This window comes from Stylophora pistillata, chromosome 12 (assembly GCF_964205215.1).
Source record: "Stylophora pistillata chromosome 12, jaStyPist1.2, whole genome shotgun sequence".
Classification (NCBI taxonomy): Eukaryota; Metazoa; Cnidaria; class Anthozoa; order Scleractinia; family Pocilloporidae; genus Stylophora; species Stylophora pistillata.
This window is the reverse complement of record NC_142530.1, coordinates 23528606-23555464: the sequence shown is the minus strand read 5'-3', so window position 1 is coordinate 23555464 and position 26859 is coordinate 23528606. Positions and strand designations below refer to the sequence as shown.

Genomic DNA, 26859 nt, shown 5'->3' with positions numbered 1-26859 from the left:
ACTACTCAGCTTCTGGATTGAGTGTAGAGGTTCTTAGAATGGAAACAGGGCTTCCAACAAAAGAAGTTTTTAACATTGTAGTACTTCATGCCTTGAGATTCAAAGATTTTATTGTTTATTATTCTGGTTGGAAAGTAGAGTCCATTAATTTTGAGGACCAGATTTTCATTACTTTAATGAAACTAAGACAAAATTATACCAACTTGCACCTTGCCCAGCTTTTCAGTTGCAGTGTTGCAACAATAGCTAATATTGTCACCACTTTTGTCCATGTTTTGCATTCCATATTATTTCATGACATCATGACAACCATTCCGTCCAGGCAAAAAAATGTGTTATGTGCACCATCTTCTTTTTCAGAGTTTACTTCTTGTAGAATTGTCATTGATTGTACCGATGTGGAGATCGCAGCCCCGGGGTTAATGAGTTTGCAAAATGCCACTTATTCAAGCTACAGGGGTATGAACTCATTTAAAGTAATTGTCGGGGTTGCACCAAATGCAGTAATAACTTTTGTTAGCAAATTGTACCCTGGGTCCATTTCTGATAAAGCCATAGTACAACAGTCAGGTCTGTTGAACCATCTTGTTCCAGGGGATATGGTTTTGGCCGACAAAGGCTTTCTTATCCAAGACATCTTGCCCAATAATGTTTCTCTTAACATTCCACCTTTTTTGAATAATGGTGTTTTCACTGAAAGCGAAGCAAGGAAAACAAAATCCATTGCCAGAGCAAGGATCCATGTAGAGAGGGCAAATGCAAGGTTAAAGGATTTCAAAATTTTAACTTTCATCCCATATTATTTAAGATGTTATGCTGATGTTATTTTTCAGTTATGTGCTGCACTGGTAAATTTACAATTTCCACTTATCAAAGAGGGGTGTGAGGGGGCAGAGTCTGAGTGATCTGAGTACAAAAAGGATGTTTGGCTGTTATCAGTAAACAAATATAATGGTCATCATATGATAGAACTGAGTCAATCGAATAACTTTTTTCAATTATGTTAATATATAAACAAAGTCAGAATGCCATTATATTTTGTAAGACATTTAGTAGAAATAATAAAGATCAACACAACCTGCACTCTTTGTTACTCAAATTTACAATCTTATGTTTATCTCTTTAAAATTTGGCCCAATAGTCCAATACATTTACCAAATCTTTGCTGGTGACACTGACATTGCTCGAGAAAAGTTACAGCCAGAGACAGTACAACCAATACTCTCAGGTGAAAAGCCTTGCACGCATGTCTGTTTAAGGAAATAAAATTACAATGCACCTTCCACTATCTTGGGAAAAATGTGTTTAAAATAGAATTCTTTCAAGACTGGAATATTTGCATCCCAGGTTTCATCTTGCTCTATTTTGACAACAGCCACGTCCTTAGAAGTCCAAACAACAAAGTAGCAAAACTTTCGCTGTGTAAAAAAGATTTCACCCTGTACCTGGTCCCAATAGACATGGTCCTTCTTTAACACATATCCATTTCCATCCTGTGCTTTTTTTAAGCAAAATGTTGGTGAAGTAGCAATGGCTTCTTCAATTGTTAGGTTCCTTTCAGTGTAAGGACACTTAGCTTCTAGGACGGTTTCATCATCTACAATTCCATCCGGAGAGGCCCCAAGGATTCCAGAAGCATCCAACTAAATACCAGTTTCCTGGACGGTTTTCCCTGTCAACATAGTGAATGCTTTGAGTGCTTCCTGTTCATTGTTCACACCCCATTGTACAGCCTTAACTCCAGACAAATCGTATTCTCCAAGAAGGCCCTTCAAGAGAGACTGGGTCACCCGTTTGGCCTTCAAAACGCAACCAAAGTTACTTGCTGTTAATCTGCCCCTTCTAGCTAAATGCCAAGTTGGGTTGTTTCTCTGTCCAATGGTAATGTCACTTATTTTTAAGATGTACTCATCAGGAATCTTTGCCTGTCTTACTAGGCAATCAATTTGTTGCTGTGATCCTTGTAATTTAAGAAATTCTTCCGAGTAAATGATATCCTCTATTGTCGGTATGGGAAGGTTACTAACAGTAGCTGGTTCAGGGCTCATAAGCCAACAAAGGCCAGTAAATCTTCCATACTCCTGTAGGTCTCTGTAAAGGGAAGACCGATCAGATTGAGTAGGGTTTCTTGATAAGCAGCAATACTGTTTTGTGGGAGGAAACATTTCTTCGACGGATTGCCAAGAGAGCGGTGTATTTGCTTTGCGTTTCTTCCAATTGCATTCAACATCTGTCCGGCTGACGTTGTAGATGCCGTGAATGAAAAGTGTAGCCGCGTGGCTGCACTTAAACTTCCCCCTTGGACACTCGCACTCACTTGATCTTATAGCATTCTCGCTATCTAAGTAAACCTAGCAAATCGGAAAAAAAAAAAGACGCGTGAGGACATGAAAAGCAACTGTCAAAGACTTCTAAATACATGAAGACTCCAAACGAACGAACAGTTCCATGCCTCGATTGAACTAACACATCGATATACATCGAACGACCTTAACAACAAAGTGGATCAACGCTAAAGTTTGCGCGTCTAGTTATTCCACGATTAAATTATCATGGAAAAGAACTGCTATTAACTTAAAAATCTCACTGAGAAGCATTTCAAAGCAACAAATAAGCTTAAATGACAAGCCGCATCTGCAGTGAGTATTCTGGAACCATTTCCACTCACCCTGACTTTGTAGACTTTGTTTCGCATGCTTGCGTGCACTTCTCCTCGTAAAATACCCTGACTATAATTAAATGACTCCACATGGCCTGATTTGTAGTGGTTTTCACCCTTCGTAATTGACTTCTGCTCTTCTCCGAAGAAAGAAATGAGCGACGAGATAGAGAGGGCCGACATTTTGCATGGCGTCGGTCACGTTTTGGGCCTTTGTTTGGAACTGAGTTTTTTAGCACCATGGTAACGTGACGTCACGGCTTTAGAACTCTATTAGCACTGCACTGATGAGGCCCAGAAGGCCGAAACAGTACTGTCTGCAGTTAGGTATATACATATATATATATATATATAACTAACTGCAGACAGTACTGTTTCGGCCTTCTGGGCCTCATCAGTGCAGTGCTAATGCTAGGATGGGGGAGAACCGAGACGGTCACCCCAAACGACCCAACCTTTGTGGTATCGTCTAAGCCTTTCCAATTATATATATATATATATATCTACCTTTATATATATTTATATATATATATATATATATTTACCTTTTCAATTATATATATATATATATATAATATAGCTCTTTGGCATACAAAGCTTTGCTTTCATGTCCAAATTGAGCACTCTAACTAGGATGAGTCATTGCTCTGCAATTGCGCATGCTCGCTAGTGTACTCTAGTTTGAGCACTCTGGCATGACTTAGACGATACCACAAAGGTTGGATCGTTTGGGGTGACCATATTGGTTCTCCTCCATCCTAGCATTAGCACTGCACTGATGAGGCCCAGGTCTCGCATGGTAAGTGTTGCTTCATACTCTTGTAGTTTGAAGTTGGTTCTGGTGTTTTTCGAGGTCTGAGTTGGATAAGTGAGTACCTGCCGGGAGGGAAAACTTGCGACTTTTTCCTCCCTGGCAGTGGTTGTTTTCTTTGGTTCCGTTTTGGTCGCCCATCCCTTTTTTTGGATTTCTCGGTCGATCTGAACTTGCTTTCCTTTTTGCTTTTTCTCTGTTTCGGTCACCCATCCCTCTGACTTGTCTTTGGGTTGGGTCCGAGTTTCAGCATGGTCGTGTCCTTTAATAGGACCATCGACGTTGACTGTCAGGGGCTCCCTGAGGAGGTACTTTTCTCGGAAGCGGTTGGTTTGTTGCTGGGTTTTTTTGACCGTGAGTCTGACCATCGGGTGGCTGCGGTGCAGGCATGTCCTGGCCGTGTTGCGAGAGTCACTTTTGCTGAGAACGGCGATGCTGCTAAGTTATTTTTTGAGGAGCTAGGTGTCATCAAGTTGGGTGATGTAGAGTGTAGGGTGGTTAAACCCCCTCCTCCTCCTCCCCAGCTTACTACTGTTGTAGTCTCTTGGTTTCCCTTTGAGGGATCAAACGACGCCATCAGCACAGCTTTGTCTGCATATGGTACGGTCAAATCTGTTCGCAATCAGGTTTGGCCCGGAAGGCCTTCAGTGTCCACCGGGTCACGCATTGTCCAAATGGTTATTAGGAATGTCATTTCACCGTTTATTTCTATCCGTGGCGTCCGCTGTAAAATTTGGTATAGGGGGCAACCCCTCCAGTGTACTACTTGTCATAAAGTTGGTCATAAGTCGGCGGAGTGTCCCCTTAGGGGCAAATGCTTCCGATGCCGTCAAGGTGGACATCTAGCTAGGAACTGTCAGACGACCGTGGGTGCTCAACCTGCTGTAGACACATCAGTAGAGATGGACATGCCCTCGTCTGTAGCTCAAGAAAATGATGTGACAGCTGAGACAATTGCTCCCGTCCCTAATGACGTTGTTGCTGAGTCTGAAGAGTGCGATTATAACCTTGAGGCCAGCGAGGACCGTTTTCCAACCTGCACATCGGTTGACCAAGTACCATCAGACAATGTCTCCCGTAAACGCGCTGCTCCCCAGACTTCTCCGGTTTCAAAAGGAACTGTAAAGAAGCCTGCTACAACGGATACAACCCAGTCGATTTCCGTACCAGTCGCTAATAAGATAACCGTGCCACCCTCCGTTACGTCGGTCATTTCTTCCAAGTCCAGAAGTGAAATTCTCGAATTGCTATCCACACCTCCTGGCCTTTCAGGTGATAGAGTAGACCTCCTACGGTTAACATCACACCTTCAAGTTCCTCCTGGTTCAATTGCCTTTGTTCTCAACCCGCAAAATGGTCCTCCTAGACATGTGCTAAAGTACACTCCGAAGAAATAGTTTAATATTAGTTTAAAAATTTAAAACCTAAAAATGAAAACTAAAAAGTAGTTTAAGTTATTTAAGTTATCGAGTGTGTGTGTTCAATTTTTGGTGTGAGTGTGTTAATTTTTGTTGAGGTGGGGTTCGATTCCCCAGCGAGTTTGGTGTCTGGTGACCCTCGTTTCTGGTGGACCCCAACCCTAAGGCATTGCACGCAAGCCATGGGTGGGATTAGTCCTGTTGGTCGGCGGGCATTGCACACGCCCTTCATCGGGGGCCCGGCCGTCCACCTTAAACATAAAAAAAACTGCACTGATGAGGCCCAGAAGGCCGAAACAGTACTGTCTGCAGTTATATATATATGGAATTATATACACAGTTATATACATATATGGAAGGCCGGGTTTGAAAAACTGAAAAAAAATGCAGAGACATACAAAAAAAGAAAACCAAGATTCATGAATGGAATGACAAAAACTCATTGCTATTTGTACAAGTAATCACATGATTTCAAGTGCAATCTGGAATAAATAAGTACGAGTAAATTTTTTCAAAGACTAACAAAATTTCATGAGCCCGTAGGGCGAGTGCACTTTGTGGTCTTTAAAAAAATTTACAAGTGTTTATTTATTCCAAATTGCACGAGAAAATCATGTGATTATCTATTAATAATATACATGAAAAAATACGAGGTAGCTTCTCATAACTACGCAGAGGAAAAGCGCGCGCATCACGTGCAAAAATTATTTATTCAAACCCTGCAAGTGACATTGACCTTCACTTTGACCTTGACATTGACATTGAGCAATGATTCTGACCAATCAGAATGTCTGGTTTGTTTCTTTCTTTGCACTGAGTTAACTCTCTTCTGCATTGAATTAACTCTCTTCTGCACTGAATTAACTGAAAACTGCATTCATCTTAATCAATCAAAACTGAGAAATTTTTTCATGTATATTATTCGAATAAATATATATGCTCACCACCCACAAAGCACAAATAATCATTGTACACCAACAATCATTCACCTTGCGTTAATGTTAACTGTTTGTGACATTGTATCCAAAAAATAGGCAAAAGAACATTAAAGTATAATGTACAAGTTTAGACAAACAGCTCATTTTCAATTTCTTGTTTTAGTTGAGTAGAGGCCTATTGAAAGAGATCTAGCGGATTGTGAACGCCTAGCAAAAAAGTCCACCACCAATGGTAGGAAAGGCTGCAAAGAGCCCTACTACTGAAAATACCTTTTCAATTTGTTGTTGTGGATACACTCCATATGTTTCTACGCATTATGGGACGACTGTTTCATCAGGTAAATGAGTTGCTAAGCATGTGTTTTTGGGATCATACTCAGTATAATTGTTACCAGCACACAATTCAGTTAGCATATTTTTCATTCATCATGTTTTTTGTTTTTAATTTTTCAGGTTATTGAAGCACTTGTAAATAAAGAATGTGAAGCCAGAGTGCTGACTGCTGAGATGGCTACAGTAAAGGTAGAATTCAATTTTTTTGAGGAATTCACTCAGCTGGCAGAGAAATATGAAAGAAAGTAGACAGCACTGGATGGCAAACAACCACAAATTGTACTAGAGAAGTTAGACATCACGAGAGTAATAAACCCGATTAACTATAAAGAGAAACTACACTTTATTCAGCCGCCATGACACCCGGAAAGCATGGCCCACACAACTATCCACGATTCTTTACATGTTTACAATGTCCGAGAAGTTCCGCTAACACAACTTCCGGTAAACAATACTATCAAAACATTACATCAATCGTTATAGGGAATTTGCTTTGTAAATAAACAGGTAATTTTTAAGCTATAATTTTAGCCATCAAAATTTGTGTTGTTCGCCTGGCGCGCTTGACTTTATATAACGTTATAAGCAAACCAAGCTCACCTTTTGGCAAGATGCAACAACTTCAATTGCCAATACGTTTACTAGGAAATCAACGAGGTAGATTTAAAAAAAACATTTGAAGAACATTAAAAGAAAATAATGTTTTGCACGAGGAACCTAAAAGCTTTCTATATCTCTGAAAACAGCACGATCTTTGTCTGTGGTCGTCCGTCTCTAACAGAGGGCTTGAGAAACTAGGTCATTTGAGTAATAACATCATTTAAAAAATTTCCGAGTACCGTCTCTAAGATTTCTTATAACTATAGTCGACTTAAACAAGCAACAGGGATTTACATCGGTTGCAACATGATCATGATGACACGTGATCAAATCTTCCTCGTTTCCCTTAACAGGTCTTAAAAAACCTCTTACGATCCTGTTTCTTTTTCACATCCGTGTTTTCTTTTCTTCTTCCGTATGGATCTTTGAGGACGCCTGAAAAAATTAGGCAAAATATCAGGATGACTGTCACCACTTGAAACTTATTTATATAAATTAAACACGCTGCCCCTCTTAAACATGGGCGACAGCTGTATGCCTAAAAATGTTCATTATCTACCTATTTTGTTCCCATTCATTCTAATCTTCCGAATACCGCGATGCGGCAGCTTCCTAAGAACCGACATGCATAAAAGTTTACGAACTGAAGTCTTAGAAAAGAATTCAATTACAGACTACAACCTGGCAAGATTCTTTCATTTAATTGAGCACTGGAGTGGGATGGCGGCCTTATTTTAAGACTGGTAGGTTTGCGCTGTACCCTTCCTTATCAACTTCTATCAACACGACATACTGTCATACTTTCCAGTCAAAATGAGTCGAAATTAAATACAAATATAACGCACAATTGAACACGTGGAGCACGCGAGCCTGCCAATCTAAGAGTAACTTCATAACCATATGCCATGCTCTTTTTTACTTGAGTGGTTTTTCCGTTCACCTGGATTGCGATTTTTATCTTTTCAGAAAGTAAAAATTAGAAAGAAAAGCAGAAAAGTACCAGTTAATTAAACTAATGAACATTTGAAAAGCGATCAGCGAAAATGTTGCGTACTTTTTGACTGAGTGGGAGGGCCACACTAAGAGATATTTGACGGTTTCGAGGTCGTAAAAAGCTCGCTCCATGACCGAGATCCAAAAAAGTTTTCACGTCAGGCCCAGCCGCTCTCTCTCTTTTCTCCCTCTTTTTTTCAGATGGCATCTCTGGGGCCGCACAGCTTATTCCAAACCTCCTCGTACTCTCGCGTACGACCCTCACACGCACGGGGATCTTTTAATAATAATAATAATGAGCTATATTTAACCAGGAAACACCATTCAGCAGTCTGTTCTCCCAGTTTTGAAACAAAAGCATGCATGGAGCCGTACGGTTCATATGATATGTATGCGTAGTTGATCAAGTGTAAAATCAAGATGGCTGAATATCCAGCTATCTTGACCGGACAAGCTTAGTCAGTAAAGAACTTATCCTATGGCAAAATTGATGTCCCTTCATTAAGCCGACATTCTCCGATAAATTACGACTATGTAAATCCGCTCTAAGCACTTTTTTTTTACTCAGGATAACAGCGAACAATCCCAAGCGGGCAAGATGGGCCCATTATGCCCACTCAGGTAGCCAATCAGAAAACAAGATTCACTTCATATTGGCTGCGGACGCTTGTACCTATATCACAATATATAGACTTAGCCAAGCGTAAAAGCGGAGCTCCCAACTTCGTAATATTAATGATAACATAAAAGATGTGAATTTGCGAAGACTCGCCTGAGACACCCCTCCCTTCGTTTTAATAGTCTTCCCTACCTTACCCGTGCAATCTGACGGCACGTATGTAGGTACGTACGCTCAGTCAGTCACGTGACAACCAAACGAAAAGTGGTTGACCATATTCCATGGGTATGGGGCTCTTATGGGGCGCTATGGGGCGCTATGGGGCGCTAAAATGTAGTAATTGTACCGGCTTTCAAATACTCGTAATCCTTAGTGTATCATTGCGAATGAAACTCATTACCATATACCCTAACTAGCTTCAATTTACTTTTACATCAGCGATATGAGGTCCACCGTGCCGGCAGGTCTGAATGCTTGCATAAGTGACATAACGCCAATGTAACAGAGCACGTAAGTGTAAAACTGCTTACCTAAATGATTCTCTACAACGTTAAATCTCCCTATCTCATAAAGAGCAACAACGAGGGCCTTGACAGTGGCACCGTCGTTTTCCTGGTCCCTCCATTTTTTAAGCATTTCCTTTGCTTTTGCGGCAGAAAGATGGCATGTACGGTCTATATCGTGGATCTTTGGATTAGGTAGCTTCAACGCTTTACCCAGATCTTGCCAGCAGCATCCTAAATCTTTGCAGATTTTTTCCACATGCCTGTCAGTCAGTCTGTGTTCTCCTGCGGACATAATACGGTAAAGAAAAATTGGTAAGACCCAGTTAAGACGTGTATTATACCATTCATCATTCCCCCATTCTGCCATTTCTCCATATTAATGAAACAAGCAGCATATGTATAGAGGGGAAAACTGCCCTTGATCCTGGATACCGCCCAAGGCCGTGCGTAGTATGATGGCGGTACTTAGGCAGAGGGCATAGTTTTATTAAAAAACGGATCTACCTAGGTTGGTAAATAAATAACATTTTTTACTTTTTGTCTAAAACTTCACGAAATTTTTGCCTAAAGCATTCGAATATAATTGGGCTGTAATAACGGCAAGACCCTCCATAGAATGAACCTTTTTTTTAACAAGTAGATTATAAAGGAAACAGGGGTAATTCAAATAGGAGATGAAGGTTTTACTGTGAAATTTTTATTTGCGTAATAACGGTAAAGATGATTCGATCACAGGCGGTCCACTAAAGCCGAACTGTGTGTAATTTCTGAAGGTCATTAACGGAAATACTTAACATAATAAGATTAAAGATTTTAAGCGTAAGCGTGCGCCCTATAAAGAAAAGGAAAAATATTAAAAAGAAGTAGAAAGAGTAAAAAGGATGATAAAAGCAAAGAATATAAGCTTATAAATAATAAATTCCGCTCCTTTATTCTCCAAGCTAGTAATTTTAGATATTTTCCAAGTAAATACGTTTGAAATCACCAAATTTATGTTTTATTTCAAAAATAACTTATTGCCCCCATTGCTTCTCAATCTTTTTGAAAGGAATAGCCAAATTCACAACTATGGTACTAGAAAAGCCAATAGTTATCGAACGCATGCGTGCGTTACAAATCTCAAGCAATTTACAATTCTCTACCAAGGTCCTAAAGTTTGGAACTCTCTTCCTATTTCAGTCACTCATCCGTCAAACTTTCTCAGCTTTAAGACGAAATTGCAAGAGTTTTTACTTAAATAATCACTGAATTGGCCAAGCCGCACATTCGCAGCCCTTTTCCTTTACTTGATTTATTATTGTAAGTCAGGTGGCTCTCCCATAAACCCGGTGGCTTCTTGGGTCTCCTCGCCTTCTAACTGTTATCGATGTAATTAAATATTTTTATTGTTAAAAAATAACAGATAATGATGATGAAATGACAAATAACTTAGTAATTATTCCCTTCCCTCCCTCTTCCTCTCTCTAGAAGTATGATGAGCACTTTTGTAACTTTGTTGTCTCTTCGGCTAAAAAATCGCCCTTAACCTCTATTGCGAACCAGTTTTCGCATTTCCCAAGACTAGACGTTGCCCCCATTCTGCCCTGTGAAAGTCTTCATCAGACGTTCAAAGCAAAATACATTATAAACAATTCAGGCTAACGCTCGAAACGTCAGCTTTTGTAATCGTTACGGTGGCCAATTTACCATTTCAACTTTGTTGAAATATATATATATATATATATATATCCAAATTATAAACAAATTAAATTGCGTTCAGGTCACAAAAGTTCCCTATGCCGTGAAAAGGTCTACTTTTTGGTCTTAAGTCACCAAACTTTTGCGGTATATGGGCATTTAGGAGCGTAGTACACGCCTTATAATTCACTCTTTTTCCACCTTAAATTGTAAGTTGGCTATTGCGTGTGGAAAAATTTTGTCGGTTTCCGCATACACTTCTTATATCGAGTTAAAGTTTCCAGTTTGATACAATGAAAACGCCTTTTTGCAGACAGCACAATTCGAAACTTCATTTCGTCCTTGTTATTGAGTCAAATTTGATTACATTTAAGCCAAAGGAAGGTATATTACTGTAGTTTATGACTATCAAATTTTGCAGCTTTTAGTTAAGTCTTTGTATTAAAAAATAGATTTCATGTAGGGGTTGGTACATGAAGAACGCAAAGTTACGGGCGTGCCTATTTAGCAAGATGTTCCGTCAGAAAGATCAGCACCCTTTTTTAATGAAACATCAAGTGCTTTGGTGAAGAAAAAGACCTAAATGACAGCTCTCATTTTCGAAAATCTGAAGTATACAATATTATTATTATCCTTAAAAGAAAGCACAAAACTGGCATTCGCAAGAACTGCGTACGATCTTCAAGACTGCATTTTTTCATCGAGCAATAAAAGAAACATAATAGAAAGAATAAAATCAGTAAGCCACAACACACCTTTACATCGTGTTAAAGTCACTTAGTAAATAAAACGCTCCGAATCGCCATATTTGATTGAGAAGGATGCATGTTTTCCTTTCACAATGAAAATTTTGAAATTGCGTTGACGTCTTTTCAGTTGAAGAGTTCTTTATAACCCTGATGCTATAAAAGTTTTTGCGAAGTTTTTTATTTAACCAATTGACTTCTAAGGCAGGGCAAGTTATGCTTCACTTAGAAAACAAAAAAAGAAGATTTGAAATGCAATTCGGCAATCAAAATGTCCTGCAACTGATCGAAAATGTAACAATCTTTGGAGACACATGTTACCCTGCTGATATGAATTGGTATTTAAATACAAAAAGAACTATCCCATTCACAAAAAAGGGTCAACGTATGTTTTGCATTTGACTAAGCTAATTACTTTTTTTATGGCATTTGTAGATCAATGCTCTGACTTGAACTGGCATTAGCCGAAAGATTTAGGTTACTCAGTTGCGTTTTCTAGTTCCCACAAAAACATGGTGTTCATGAAAGAATAAAAAATTTATTGTTTCTATTCACGCTTAGATCTAGCAAGACAATCAAACGTAGACTAGGGAGCACGCTAAAAAATAACAAAATAATCAAACGTAAACTATAAAGCTCGCTTCAAACTGACAAAACTATCAAACGTAAACTACGGAGCGCGCTTAAAACTAACAAATCAATCCATCATAAACTACAAAGCATACTTAGAACTAATTAAACAATCAAACGTAAACTACAGGGTGCGCTTAGAACTAACATAAAAATTAAACAAAAACTACAGAGCGCGCATAGAACTAACAAAAAATCAAACGTAAACCACGGAGCGCGCTTGGACCTAAAAAAACAATCAAACATAAACTACAGAGCGCTCTTAGAACTAAGAAAACAATCAGACGTAAAGTACAGAGCACGCTTAGACCTAGCAAAATAATCAAACGTATACTACAGAGCGCGCTTTGACTTAACAAGGTGGTCAAACAAACTACAGAGCACGCTTAGAACTAATAAAGTAATCAAACGTAATTTACAGAGAGCGTTTAGATCTAACAAAGAAATCAAACGTTAATCTAGAAAAGAGGCAATTTTCACACATCACAAATTTCCTTCCGTAGCATTTCTAGTTTTTTTTTTGATGATTCCTTTCGACGTTATTATCATATTAGAACAATAAAAAGCAGGGGTCATTGGACTTGTTTTCATGCAATAGCTTTCGTCAGTTTAACAATTTCCACGCGCGTTCTCGCGCATTTGAAAATCTGGATTCTATAAGATCGTCATTTGCTCATGATCTGTTTTAGCTACCGCTGACAATTGCGTGTGCTCGCGCGAGCACCTACGATCTGATATTTAAAGACGTAAATTCGCGTTTATTGCTAAGAAAATCATTAAACAGATGTCAAAGACAGCCTCTCAGGCTCATCTTAAAAATCCTACATACGACTTCTGGCTACATCATATTATTTTTCTTGAAGCTTTTAAGGTGGCGCGTACCAGTTTCCTCGCGCGGGGAACAGGTCACTCTTGCGTGACGCGCGCGAGAGAAACGTGCGAAAGAAGCGCGAGATCAAAAGTTGAAAATTCAAAACAAAGATGGCGGCGCGTTGAATTTTTGAGAAGTTTACCTAAGAGCTTGTATTTGATGTGTTGAGCGGCCACTGTGAATGCAGGAGATAGAAACTAAGATAAAGAAGACGAGTTTTGGAGAAGTAAAGGTTGCTTCACTTTACATTTAAAGGAAATATTCAACCGATATGAAATCTTGCGACGGCGAAAAAAGAAGAACTCAAGTGAAGGATAATCTACCTGAAGTGGAAGAAGACTTTGAAACTTAAAGGAAAATAATATGATATAGCCAGTAGTCGTGTGTAGGATTTTTAAGATGAGCCCGGGAGGCCATATTTGACAGCTGTTTAATGATTTTCTTAATTAGCAGTAAACGTTTGTAAACATCAGATCGTAGGCGCGCGCGCGAGCACACGCAATTGTCAGCGGTAGCTATAACAGATCATGAGCAAATTTCGATCTTATAGAATCCAGATTTTTAAACGCGCGAGAACGCGTGTGGAAACTGCTAAACTCACGAAAGCTATTGAATGAAGACAAGTCCGGCGACTCCTTCTCTTAATTGTTCCAATATGATAGTAACGTCGAAAGGAATCATCAGAAAAAAAAATAGAAAATTCTACCGAAGGAAATTTGCGATGTCTGAAAATTGCCTGTTTCCTAGATTTTCTGAAATTCCGCTCCGTAGAATTTTTTAAAAATCTTTGTACATTATCCTTTTCAAGTGCCAAAAGCAATCACTGAAAAAAATCATGGGGTCACCGGGTTAGTTTTCGAATAATTTAAGCCACAAGCTAAAAAATGCGTCTGAATAAGCCTATGAAAGCGTTTCCACGGAAACTGCTAGTGACGAAATGACACCTATTTTTTGATAACCAATGATTATATAATTCAACCCCGTAAAAGTGTTCAACTGGCCTTAGTCAGTCTTTCTGTTGTATTCTTTCAAAGTTACAAACCATCAAAAAGACGAAAGCCGGTACTAGCCATCTTAAGTCTTTTTCCACTTCAGGTAGATTATCCTTCACTTGAGTTCTTTTTTCGCCGTCGCAAGATTTCGGATCGGTTAAATATTTCTTTTAATTAGATGTGAAGTGAAGCAACATTTACTTCTCCGAAAATCATCTTCTTATCTTGGTTTCTGTCTCCTGCATTCACAGTGGCCACTCAACACATCAAATACACGCTCTTAGGTAAACTTCTCACAAAAGTAGAAAAAAATCCACGCGCCGCCATCTTTGTTTTGATCTCGCGCTTCTTTCGCACGTTTCTCTCGCGGGTGACGCAAGAGTTATCTGTTTCCCGCGCGAGGAAACTAGTACGAGCCAGCTTATCAAAATTTTAAGGGTTTAAGTAGTTCAGGAATTAAATACTATTTATAAATTTCCATGGTTACAAGAGTGTCCTATAAATTACTAAAGTGCCTTTAGTTACCAAGCACCCTCCAAAGTTACCAAAGAGCCCTTAAAAGTTACCAAAGTGCCCTGCATAGTCACAAAAGTGTCTGTCACGTTACAGAAGTGCCCTTTTGTGTTACAAAAGTGCCTGAAAAAAGCTACAAAAGTGCCCCTTCCTCCAGCTCCCTCTCCCTACTCTCCCTCTCTCCTTCTCTCAAATTTATTTGATTTCCTTTCGAATAGGCCTTTTGCAGCTAAGCCATCGCGTGACCTACTTTTCATGAAATTATGGGCTATAACTTAGCCAAATTCAGAAAAGGAAAAAGCATTTCGAAAACAACAAAATGGCCAAGCTTGAGGCCTCCATTATTCAAAAATGAGAGTTGATGACACTCTGAATTTTTTAATAAATAAGAAGGTTTATATGGAAAAAGTTGCTGGAGAGCAAGGCCTTGCTCTCCAGCAACATTTTCTATACAAACTTCTAAATTTTCCGAAAGTTCAAACCGCTCTAAAAACAGTGCTCTGTAATTTCCGGGGCCCAAACTTGGCCGTTTTAGTACTTTCGACATGCTCTTTCCATCTCTGGTATTCTTCAAGTTGTGTCCCATAATATATATCTAAAAAATTGATCACGTGAACCCAGCTGGAAAAGGCCTATTAACTTTGTTGTACCAAATGTTGTATTTTGAATAGGTTAACACGTTTTTAAAAGCGTTCCGGAGCATTTCGGTTCAAAAAATCAATTTCTTCGAAACATTGCCCATGAATCTATTTTAGTCTGAAAGTGATTGACACCACCGTGGTTTTTCGAAATATTGTAAAACGATTTTTTCCGAGCGAAAATCGCTTCAGCGCTCAAAGGCTTATTTTAAACAGTACCTATTTTGCCTTTGCCACACCGTAAATAAATAACTTTTAATCTCCATGACATTTTAATTCAGAGTAATTAAAATAGGTAGAGCAGTAGGGAAGTATAAAACGAATGTATCTAAAAAATAGTAATAGTGCAGCATATTCTGTTGATAGTGACATAATTTACGCAGTGATTCATCTACCTGCGTGTTCCAAGACTTTCATTGAAAAAATATCTTTTAAGTTATTTTCTGCGGGAGAGAAAGAATACTGGAAACAGAAAATAGCGCGCACACATAAGAAAAATATTGCCTTTTGTATCACTATCTCATTCGGCTTTGCCAACCTCAAGAACATACAGATGAGGAAATGACATCTTAAAAACCCTTATTATTACATCGCAAAGGAAAGTCATTCAGAGACATCTTCAGTAAGAGCTTAAATTTGAGGGCAGAAAGTTTAAAAGCGCAAGCGAATGGCAGGCCGCACAGGCCTATCAACAGCTCAGTCATTGCTTTCCGGCTTACCGGCGTGTGTAGCCGGTGAGTAGCCTCTCATTCTACTTTTAGCTCTTGACGGCCGGTGATTTTTTTAATTAAGTTGGTTCTAGACTCCAAGGTTTTGAGAATAATTCAAACCCCCTGCACCCTTTGTCAATGTTAATTATTTTCACTAGCATTTTAAAATTCCCATTCTTACCCAAATCTGTTGCCTGGAAATGCTCTCCTACGCTGTCTGCATTTAACTCCTCTTTCCGTGGTTTTGTGGGAAGTTTACTGTGATACTTATGACTGGACGGCCTTATGGCACGATAGCGTCTATACCTTACCGATGATGAAGCAGCTTCCGAAAAGAACCGGTTGGAAAATAATAAGGGTGGAAAGTTTGTAAAGATACGTTAGTGCTATATCGGTGGAGAGGTGTGGGGGGGGGGGGGGGGAAAGAATAACAAGATAATTAGATTAATTTAGTGTTATCAAGTCGATTGATAATAAGAAATAATTGGATGGGGTTAAGCATGAGATCTTGACTTATCAAAACCGAAGTCTGAGTTATCTGCCAAAAGGCTTCGAGTTTTATTATTATGTTTTATACAGTAGAATTACCATGAAACATCCGACTGTTGAGAGCATTCAGTCAATATACAGTAACATATGAACTTGAGAAGATAACCCAAGATCTGCAGCAGATCTTGGGTTATCATGTCGAGGTCAACGTCTGCGTAGTTTCCAAGCGTTGTGTTGTCAGACCTTTGCAAAAATGGCTAAATGCTTCCCCTCTGTTTCGGAGAATGAATTGAAAGTTTTGATCGAGAACAAATAGTCAAAAAATACCAAGAGGACAACAAAGACAAGTAAATGTTGTGGTTCAATTTTATCCTTGGTATAAATTTCATTTTCCATTGTTTTTGGTTATGGTAATGTATGATAATAGGGTTGAAACAATGGAAAATAAAATTTAAACCAAGGATAAAATTGAACCACAACATAAACATTTTGAATGATTATTTGAGGGAGAAGAACTTGGATGTACCACAGGATAGAACCGCGTTAGCCAGTGTTCTAGATAAATTTTAAGCCCTAGAAATAGTGGAGGCAGCCTGCACTCGAAAAGTTCTACGACCTCTTTACGATTTGGACTCAACAGGTTTGTCAAGACAAAAGGAGCTGACTTTTTAAAGACCCAGAATTCGCCTGCTGTGTTATCGTAGTGCGCATAGCTTTTACTTTTGCCAGGTAGGTACACGTGAAATTCATGACAATTAGAAATATCGTGTATTCTAGAGTACAATTGTTCGAGATGTTTTGTGTTAGTTATTCTTTTTTTCTTGTATGAGAAAAAAAGAATAACTAATAAACTTGCATAGTTACGCTCCAGGTAACTATGCAAGTTTATTTTCACACTTTTCAATTTTCTTACCAACAATTTTATGTCCACGTTGCTCCTCTTCTAAATTATCATTAAACTGATGAAGTTTATTTCTTGACCTCGCGCTCTGTGCACGTACGTAAATCCTTTTCTTCGTTTTCATTTCTAGGGAGATAATGCCAGAGCAAACGAATTTTTAAAACCGTCTTTGACCACAAACTAAAAAAAAAAATTTCCAACAATGATTTTTGAAAATAACATCTATTTTGGTTTGAAGAATTCCTTTCAATAAAACATCGTGTTGTAATAAAGTGTGCTACAACTGCTCGGAGCAAACAACAGGTGACCAGCGTTACGTATGTACGTAATTGTGCGGAGCTCATGCCATTTTTTACTCTCAACGGTTCACCTCTTCTCGAAATCATGCGATAACCTGCACAAATAACACTGAGCCTAAACCTTGATTTTAGGGCTGTATCGTCATTAGGTTATTTTGTAAGTCTTCCTACCTTTAGCAGCTCTGCGGAACCTGTTCAGTTCTTCCAAACAATTTTTAAGTTCTTCGCTCTTCTTTTCTAAATCCTCTTTTAGCTGATCACAGTCATCTCTTAACTTCGCACTCTGTGCACGTGCGTGATTCACTTCTTCATTCAGTTCTTCTATTTCTGAGAAGATGATACCACAAAAAACGAATTCTTTAAATCATCTCTTGGCCCAAAATAGAACATTCCCAACGCATTTTTGAAAGCGAAGCGTTACGAATATTATTTTGGTTTGAGGACTTCTTGTCAGGCAAACATTGCGTTTTAAAAATGCCTACTATAGCTACTCTAGATGAAAAGACAGCCGTGTTATGTAATTAGGAGAAAAACCCTAATAATAGCTTATTATTGTTATCAATTCCATTTGATCCATAATTCGCGTATAATTTCCTATTCGATGTATAACAATTTGCCACTAAGAAAAGAACTCAATTAAAACCACAGTTGTGAATAATCTTCGAAGGCATTTCCTGGTCTATAAAAGACATCCCATGAACTTCGTGTCTTCTTTGCATCCATCGATAATGGATACCAAATATGCCGTGCGTTTTTCAAAGTAGGATATCGAAATTTAAGCTAATTGGTTAAGCTTAGCAAAATTGCTGACCGAGAGGAGATTTCTGTCCCGCGCCAAAGTATGTTATCTACCGTCTAACGATTCCATCAAAATTTAAGCTAATTGGTTAAGCTTAGCAAAATTGCTGACCGAGAGGAGATTTCTGTCCCGTGCCAAAGTATATTATCCACCGTCTAACGATTCCATCGGGGAAGGAATTCTCAGGAAAAAATGACGAGCTCACTGTACATAGCTTTGAATGGATTAAGATATGCCATATATTATAAACCTTTGTATTTGGATTGATAAAGGTGTAATGGACTTAGCTCTCGTCATTTCACCGTGATTTCTCTCGTGAAATTGGCGATATAGTGGCACGATTTATCTGTAAGAGTGGGGCCGGTCTGCGCGGAGGAATACAGTGACTGCTCTGTCGAACACCTAATCAGTGAACCCCTTTTTCATACCTGACAGTTTATTTGCGGCCTTTGTCTGGTTTAATTTTAGAAGGACGTCTTTTAGAGTTGACAATGTGGCTCTGTATCCTTTACTGTATTTCCATTTGATAAGGACCTCCCAAATTCTGTCGCGCTTTTTAGTTTTCTCCTCTTCTATATTTCTACCAAGGGGCGTTGGCATACGAAGGGAAGCGACCAAATCCCTCGTTATATCGTCTACGTCATCAACGATTTTCTGGATATCCTGTGAGGTGACGACTCTTCGCTGATGATCATTTTCTCTTGTAGTGTCTGAAATAAATAAATTTGACACAAGTAATCTTCATTTGGATTGTGAGTAGTTCCTCGTTAATTCCGTACTCTCCGTGAACCAAAAATTCTTCCTAAACTTTCCTTTAAAGTATCCTCGTTGTAAACGACCATTTCGCGTTCTCTGCAATATATTATACAAACCAGAATAACCTTTCCATTGATATATAATTTATGCTGGTTACGTATTAAATAGCGCGGTAACAAATGACCGTGGAAAATTATGCGTGTGCGATTAGAACACTAACCGCATAAATAATGATTACGTATCGCACATTTGCTCGCAAAGGTTGTAGCTCAACGGTGATCAGCATTTCAAATCGCCGCTGTTTCACAAAGACGCGAAGCTCGAGTGAAAATAAAATATATATATAACCAATACGCTTTGGTTTAGCGCTTCTTTCGAGTCTTTTACACTATGATTTGCTTGCGAGTATTGAGTAAAGGGTGTCAAGTTACGTTATATCGGATCAAATGTGAGGGTTATGTTGTCACTTTGCTTTTCATGCACATCTCCCCATCTTAGAAGCAGTGATAAATTCATTTATATACCTTTCAGTTCCTCCTGAGTCCTTTTAAGCTGTTCCTGCTCCTCTTTTAAATTCATTCTTAACTGATCACTCACATGAGCCTCAAATCCTTTCATTTGTGGGAAGATAAAATAAGAGCCATCAAATTTTTAAAATCATCCCTGACCACAGAATTAAAACTTTTTAAACATTGTTTAGAGCGACACATTCCGAAATGAAATTTTTGTTACAGCTTTCTTGTCAAGTAAAAACTGTCATAACAGAATATATATATAGAAACCACCCCGGAGAAAACGTTAGCCATAGGGCTTTTCCTTCTGACCTGAAGTCGGTTTCCTATTTATGTTTTAGCTTTCTTTTTTTGATATAGCTGTGCAGGTAGGCATATTTAAATCAATGTCGTCCATGTGTTTTTTTGGCAAACCTCATACAGTTTTATTTCATGAAAGTTTGTAAACCTCCTAATTTTTCAATACTTATTCCTCAAAGTTTGGCCGATCGGCAAACAAGTCTCTAAGGCAAGGATGTATTCTTCGCAGAACTTAGAGGAAAAAAAAATATGTAGAGTTTTTCGCATAACGAGAAGAGAAAGAAAGAAGAGGTAAAGTTATCTTCAGTCAGGGCTGCCTATCGAAGTTTGTGTTTTCCCTGCTGAGCACGATATATAATGTACAGGGCGGTCCTCCTATGGTCTCTTTAAACCAAACAATAATCTGACCAGAGATGAATGTAAACTTTTATCGATAAGCAGTCCATTTTCGAGTACCTTTTAAAATAAGCTTTGTAGGAGAAGTCAAACTCGTACCGACATCGGATTAAACTCCTATTGCTGCTCCTGTAATCCCAGTTATATTCCTTATATAAACAGGTGTTACATTCAGTCGGAAAAAGTTATTCTTTTGACCAAACTGATGAAACTAATGATGTATCTAGATCTGAAATTATATGGAATAAATGTCATCAAGACCCATGAACGATTCGAAATCGAACATAGCTTCGCCCTGAGCTCGCAATTGCTAAATATCTGAAAATAACTTTTGTGTCATAATCACGTTGTTAAAACAACGTAACCATCACGCAACAGTTTGTTTTCCTGGTTAAAAACCGTATTCCTCACCTTCCTTTAATTTTTGAACCTCTTCCTCCCTAACTGAAAGTTTCTCTCTCAATTTCTCGATGTCCTCTTTCTTTTCCTCCAGTTTAGAGAGAGCTTCTACCTTTTCTACAAGAACAACATTAGTAGTCATCCAATATGCAGATTTGTGAATGAGATAAATACTTTAAATTTGGGCTTTCATGCAATGAATCGCTTGTGGATGCAAGTTATGCGGTTTTTTGTGTGTGTACACCTGCCGGCTTTTCTTCCTTTTGCGTTTTTTTTTATTTTTATACCCGAAAGGGCGCTGAGCCCCTCTCCTTGATCCGCCGCTGATTAAAGAGCAATACCAACTTTAATGAGAGGTACCATAGGCATGTGCTGAAATACTTAGATAAACATGGAACTATTTTACCACCATGATTTCCTATGTTATCTTTTTATGTTCTTCAGCATACTGTTGATCAACTATGCGAAATCGCACATGGCTTTGCTTTGAGCCAGAAATTGCTAAATATTTTCTTCTGAAAATAACTTTCATATTATGGTTACGTTGTTCAAACAATGCAACCATCACCCAACAGTTTGTTTCCCTGGTTAAGAACCGTATTCCTCACCTTCCTTTAATTTGTCAACCTCTTCCTCCTTGAATGAAAGTTGCTCTCTTACTTCCGCGATGTTCTTTGTCTCATTCTCCATTTTAGAGAGAGTGATTGCTTTTTCTACAAGAGTAACATTAGTAGTCATAGAATGTTCCGTTTTTTGAATGAGACGAATACTTTAAGTTTGGGCTTTCATCTAATGAACAGCTTAAGGACGTAACTTATGCGATTTTTTGTGTGTGTTCAGGATCCGCCACTGATTATAGAGCAAGGCCAAATTTAATGAGATACCATAGGTATTTGCCTAAATGTTTAGATAAACAAGGAACTATTTTACCATCATGTTTTCTTGTGTTATCTTTTTATGTTCTTCAGCATACTGCTGATTTTTTTTTTTTTTTTGACGAGTTTACGTATACTCTTGATTTTACGAGGATTTACAAAAAAGAATTGCCATAATTGCATACTCTTATTTTTCGGTGAGAAACACTGATTGTCAAATAATTATCAGTGTAGCGACTCAATTAGGCTGTCCTTTTCTCTCATTTCAGTTGTTGGAGTCCTTGCCTTTTCATTTGCTGTTTGTGTTTTGATTTATGAGAGTCCTTTTTGCGGTGGCCCATAGTATCACGGCAAACAAAACTTACAACAACACAACGCCAACTCACGGCAAGACAACGCCAATTTTTCACGGCGGAAGTGAAATGCCACGGTGGATGTAACCTGATAACTATTCCATTACAGGCCGTAATATGATTTGTGAACTATGAAGGAATCTGTGGAAGTTGACCCGGAAGATGAGTACTTGGAGTTGCCAAAAGACGACGACGAAGGCTTCATCCGCTATTATTTCTTCCAATTGTAAGTGCATATATTTCCCAACGCTGTAGAAAATTACTTCGATAAAGAACAGCTGAGTATGTTTTTTTTCGTTTTAGTAGGAATAATTGCTATAGATTTTTGACCGTGTGTTGATGTCTAACGATTTGATGAAAGTGTTTTCAAAAGTGTACACAAACATGAATTCGCCTACCTTCTTTATAAAGATGGCAGGCGACCGGAAATGACTGATTTTCCTCTAAGGCTTTTAGAAACGTATTATATGCCTTTAAACCACTACGCTTTATCAGCGACAATAATATGCGCATCTTTACACTTCGATCAAACGCTCGTTCCACAGATGCTTTCTCTTTTGAACTTATCACTTGACGCTTTTCCAATGAAAGACAAATCTGGTCTGGATTAATATTTGATTCCATGAGCTGATTTCGTAATTTACTGAGTATTGTTTCGACATCCTTGTCATCCATGTCTGTGGTTTTGTTCCTTTTTCGTTGAGCTATATGAGAATAAAAGAAATAAAATTTTAAATTTTTGTTTGACTAATGCTTGAGCAATCGTAGACAGAAGTTTTGGAACACTTGCAAAGAGAAAAAGGTGTAAAATATAAAACTTTGGCAAGTCTTATTAAAAAAAACTTTTGAGATACAATGAATATATGAAGTTCATATATTTTGAACTGCGGTATTAGATACGTATGATGCACGATCCTCGCAGTAGATAGCGCTATTTATGCAATAGCGAAAATCAGACCTGAAAAAAATCAGGTCTGTACGGGACTCGAACCACTGACCTCTGCGATACTAGTGCAGCGCTCTACCAATTGAGCTAACAAGCCAACTGGGAGCAGTCCGTTAAGTTGATTCGTAATAAACCCGTGAAAGTGATAAATGAGATACAATGAATATACGAAGTTCATATATTTTGAACTGCGGTATTAGATACGTGTGATGCACGATCCTCGCAGTAGATAACTTCATATATTCATTGTATCTCATTTATCACTTTCACGGGTTTATTACGAATCAACTTAACGGCCTGCTCCCAGTTGGCTTGTTAGCTCGATTGGTAGAGCGCTGCACTAGTATCGCAGAGGTCAGTGGCTCGAGTCCCGTACAGACCTGATTTTTCTCAGGTCTGATTTTCGCTATTGCATAAATAGCGCTATCTACTGCGAGGATCGTGCATCATACGTAAAAAAACTTTTATTTGTTTATTTATCTTCCTAGTCGTTTCGGGTGGAGGGGATGACCTTGAATGCTCAGCTATATTCACTGGACATAAAGTAATTGTTTGAGTAGAGGCCTTCGAGACTGCCATAGAGAATGTTTTCTGGGGTGTAGGATTGCAGCCTGAAGTGCAAATGCCATTAATGTCAGTAAAATACATTTTTCAGAAAAATATGTGAGAATCGGCCAGAGCTGCAGTGACCTTTCTCTTTCAAACTGCTTAGTAGGTCAATACCATCATCTAGAACCGTGCAACATACCAATTCTCTCCTCGTCTGTCCTTTCCTTTCGGTACCTTTCTCTTATTTTCCTTTTTAAGTTCTATTTTTAATTAATCTTTAGAATGTGTCCTCGGAACATATCTTTACATCTAACTGCATCTTGTGGATTAGTATGTTTTTGACAACTTTTTTGCTAAGCATTGTCACCACTATGATCCTTTCCACACTGAAATCACTTTGGTTCCATTTCCATCTTTAATTCCCTAATATAATTCTGTTAATTCACAAGCTTTCCTATTGGACAATTAATTGGTCCGATGGTATGTGAACATATTGCTCGTTAAAAAACGCCCCCGCTGCGCCAGGATTGCTGTTGCGTGATTTGGCATCTACAGTTGACAACTTTGAAACAAGTCGATAGGTGGTTTGCAACCAATCTCTAGAGACACAGGTAACAATGGTGCAAGGAACAAATGCTGGTGGACGAACAAAAGGAGCCAATGAGATATCTATTGTTTACGTCCACCAACATGGCGGCAATGACGTAACGTGCAAACCACCTATTGCTTTTGTATCGGCGTCTTTGATCGCTGTCTTAGCTGCAGCACCCAAAACAACCACTGATGCAGGCTCTGGACAAGGTGTTAACAACACTGAAGTAAAGTGCGCTTTATTGGAGAAGTTTAAGAGAGGATGTCAGCATCTATCAAACAAATTTGAAATATAGTGGCAAGTCGCTGAAAATTCGTTTTATCTCCTTCCTTCATATTTTGTAGCCTAATATGTCCTAATAATTGTGTTGTAGTTTCTTTTAATATATTTTAGTTTTCGAGAAATTAATTTTTTCGTTCGACCGCTCGAATATGCAAATTTCCACCGTAAATACTGCCCGAGTTGTGTGATCTCGTTTAACGAATACACTCGACCTCCAGTATTTCTGTCAACATAATCCTTTGTTTTATCATCTAAACTTAATCCCCTGTCATTATTTAAGCTGGCAAAGTAATATTTATTCTTTGGACGACCTTTTGTACCTGAATAACGTAAACGCGAAACGACACTCATATCTGCAGAGAAAAAGACAGAAAAGGACACTAAATACTTGTTTTTACCGGTTAAATTATCTCGCATGTAAACGCGTTACCTTAACTAAGTCGCTATCTCTGTTAATATTCTTTGCATTGTAATACCATCGCAACAACTATGTACAAATAAAACAAGACTCAGGATTTACAGGAACACTTCTCCCCCAAAGATTCAATTAGCATAATATATGGTCTCTTGCGCTTTACTTTAATATTGGAGATGTCAAGCTGAAGGGATGAAGAGATATCTTGAAGGAGAAGGATGGAGAGCTTGTCCAATTTCTTGTTGTAGGCATAATCACAGAGGTTGCAGTTACCGTGCATGATTGGATGACAGATGGATATGGAATCCATAACTTCCTTCTGAAAATCTTGCAGGACCTTTTCTCCTTTCACAGCTTGTTGGTCTTTCTGGGTTTCAGTTTCGACATCTTGAGTGCCTTTTTTCTTTGCTGTCTCCCGCGAAAAGAAGCTTGCTATTTGCTGAGATGTCAGGTATTCGTCTACTTTAAAAATTGGTTCGCCACTTGGGATTCTTGCCTTTCGGATCCACATTGTGACCAGTTTGATTACCAGCGTTATAAATATCAAGTAATTAGTCTTTCTGTATTTTGGATGGTCGCTTGTAATGTTTGGAAGTTTTAAGGGCCCAACCCATTTTTAATGAGGGTTCACCTCGTTAAAGGTTACCAGCTTTATCAGAGACATAAGGAACATAAGTCGATGCACCTTCTTCTAGTTGAGCAGCATATTTCAAAATAGCCTTGTCGTAAAGGGGTTTCACAATCTAGAACATATTGGTTTTTACCGCAATCGAGATGGTTCTGAAGGGATGAAAGTCTCTGGTACGACTTGATACAGCCCTCTTCTGTACAAAAGAACCGACATCGTCTGCACTCAAGCAGGGCGCGCGCCATCTGCTTGCTGTGGTCGGAAAGAGAAACCGAACATTTTACAAGTAACACAGGCTACTGCTTACCTTTTAGACTCGTAAATAATGTCTCGTACAGGTCATAGGTTTGTTGCGGTTGCGGTGCGGTGCGGACGTGTCCTCACAAGCTCTGGTGTTATCTACTTTTTTATGCGCTTAAAGATGGCCATTCGTTTTCTGAATTGGTCCTTGTGGTTTATAATCCTACTGAGATGTGTTGGCGGGGATTTCCAAGTCACCTCTGAGTTTGACAGCTTCGAAAACCAGTTCCAAAGAGTTGTTGAACCAACTTCACCGGGAATATGTTACGCTTGGATTACTCGTTGGCAGAGAAGCTCATTTGCATTTTCCTCCCATGGGATGGTTTTCTTTATGAGTCATGCTCGGATTACTCGCTGGCAGAGAAGCTTATTTGCATTCTCCTCCCATGGGATGTTTTTCTTTATGAGTCCGAACAAAGGTTTGTTATTAAGGACTCGGAAGAGAAAATGGTTTAAAAGCAGAATATCTTATTGCAGTAATACTACGGCCTCTTTTAACTCCGTGGTAATATCTCTATTGGTTAGTGGTGACGTACATCCGCATCCTGGGCCTGAAGTCTCTTCACAAAATTCTGTGCAAATTCCATACAGTGAAAATGGTTTATCGCATTGCTTAAATTTTTCTCTACTGAACACACGCTCCGTGCGTAATAAGACAATGGAGGTTAAAGATTTTGTGGTGGATTTTGATGTAGATATACTAGCTTTTACTGAAACCTGGCTGAGACCACACAATATGGATGATGTTGAGATTGGAACTGACTGCGTCCAACAGGTTATAGATTCCTACATGTTCCCAGGAAACAAGGAAGAGGAGGCGGTGTTGGTATCTTATTTAAGGATGTGCTGAACATCAACACTTCATTAACAGTTGATTATGATACATTTGAAATCATGGATGTTCGTCTTCGGAGCCTATATAGTGTCAGGATCTTAGTCATCTATCGTCCACCTGATAATTCCTCTTTCAATCGATTTTTTGAGGAATTCTCACATCTACTTGAATCTGTAACTGTGGAGTCTTCTGATCGAGTCCTAATTACTGGTGACTTTAACTTTCATATGGATTGTCAAGATGATGTAAATGCCAAACGTTTTACTGACATCTTGGAATCTTTTGACATCTTGGAATCTTTTTACTTGCGCTATGAAGACAATTGTGATGTTCTCAAATATAATAAGGCGAACAAAGATAATAGTATTTTGTTGTTTTGTCAAGTTTAGAAATGTCTTATTCCGTATAGGATAAGATATACATCAAAAACAGGTCAAAAGTTGAAAATAACACTCGTCTCTCCTCTCATAGTACGGCGGACTTAAGATGTACATATGTTTGAACCGCAAACATTTCAAAAAAGGGAAGTTCGGAACTTCATCTAAGTGACCAGTCATTATTTCTCGCCTGGGAGGGGGA

At 38.7% G+C, this 26859-nt stretch overlaps 2 protein-coding genes and 1 pseudogene across 2 annotated transcripts in view; 1 reads left to right on the top strand and 2 right to left on the bottom strand.

Annotated features, from left to right (window-relative positions):
- Nucleotides 1-1083, top strand: part of LOC148719347 (uncharacterized) — a 2251-nt gene extending 1168 nt beyond the window's left edge. The window contains exon 2 of the mRNA XM_088740438.1: nucleotides 1-1083. This exon is cut by the window's left edge and continues 353 nt beyond it. Within this exon, the coding sequence (XP_088596564.1) occupies nucleotides 39-905 (867 nt within the window). The 5' untranslated portion in view covers nucleotides 1-38 and the 3' untranslated portion in view covers nucleotides 906-1083.
- Nucleotides 986-2932, bottom strand: LOC148719346 (uncharacterized; annotated as a pseudogene).
- A 3415-nt stretch (nucleotides 2933-6347) lies between these two features.
- On the bottom strand, nucleotides 6348-25028 carry LOC148719345 (uncharacterized). Its single transcript, XM_088740095.1, has 11 exons — nucleotides 24623-25028; nucleotides 22132-22437; nucleotides 21114-21218; nucleotides 20518-20622; nucleotides 19423-19509; nucleotides 18571-18852; nucleotides 17515-17670; nucleotides 17057-17170; nucleotides 15836-15979; nucleotides 8902-9159; nucleotides 6348-7194 (listed from the first exon to the last, which is right to left on the bottom strand). The coding sequence occupies exons 1-11, from the start codon at nucleotides 25026-25028 to the stop codon at nucleotides 7106-7108; spliced, it is 2052 nt and encodes a 683-aa protein (XP_088596221.1). The 3' UTR covers nucleotides 6348-7105.
- Between the last annotated feature and the right edge of the window lie 1831 nt (nucleotides 25029-26859).

Excerpts from the sequence above, each read along its gene's own strand:
- LOC148719345 (XM_088740095.1), bottom strand. The coding sequence starts at position 25,028 with ATGTGGATCCGAAAGGCAAGAATCCCAAGTGGCGAACCAATTTTTAAA. Across the intron at positions 15,980-17,056 it reads ACGTGGACATAAAATTGTTG|CTGCTTCATCATCGGTAAGG; the intron begins GTAAGAAAATTG and ends TCTTTTCGGAAG. Across the intron at positions 7,195-8,901 it reads CGTTGTAGAGAATCATTTAG|GCGTCCTCAAAGATCCATAC; the intron begins GTAAGCAGTTTT and ends TAATTTTTTCAG.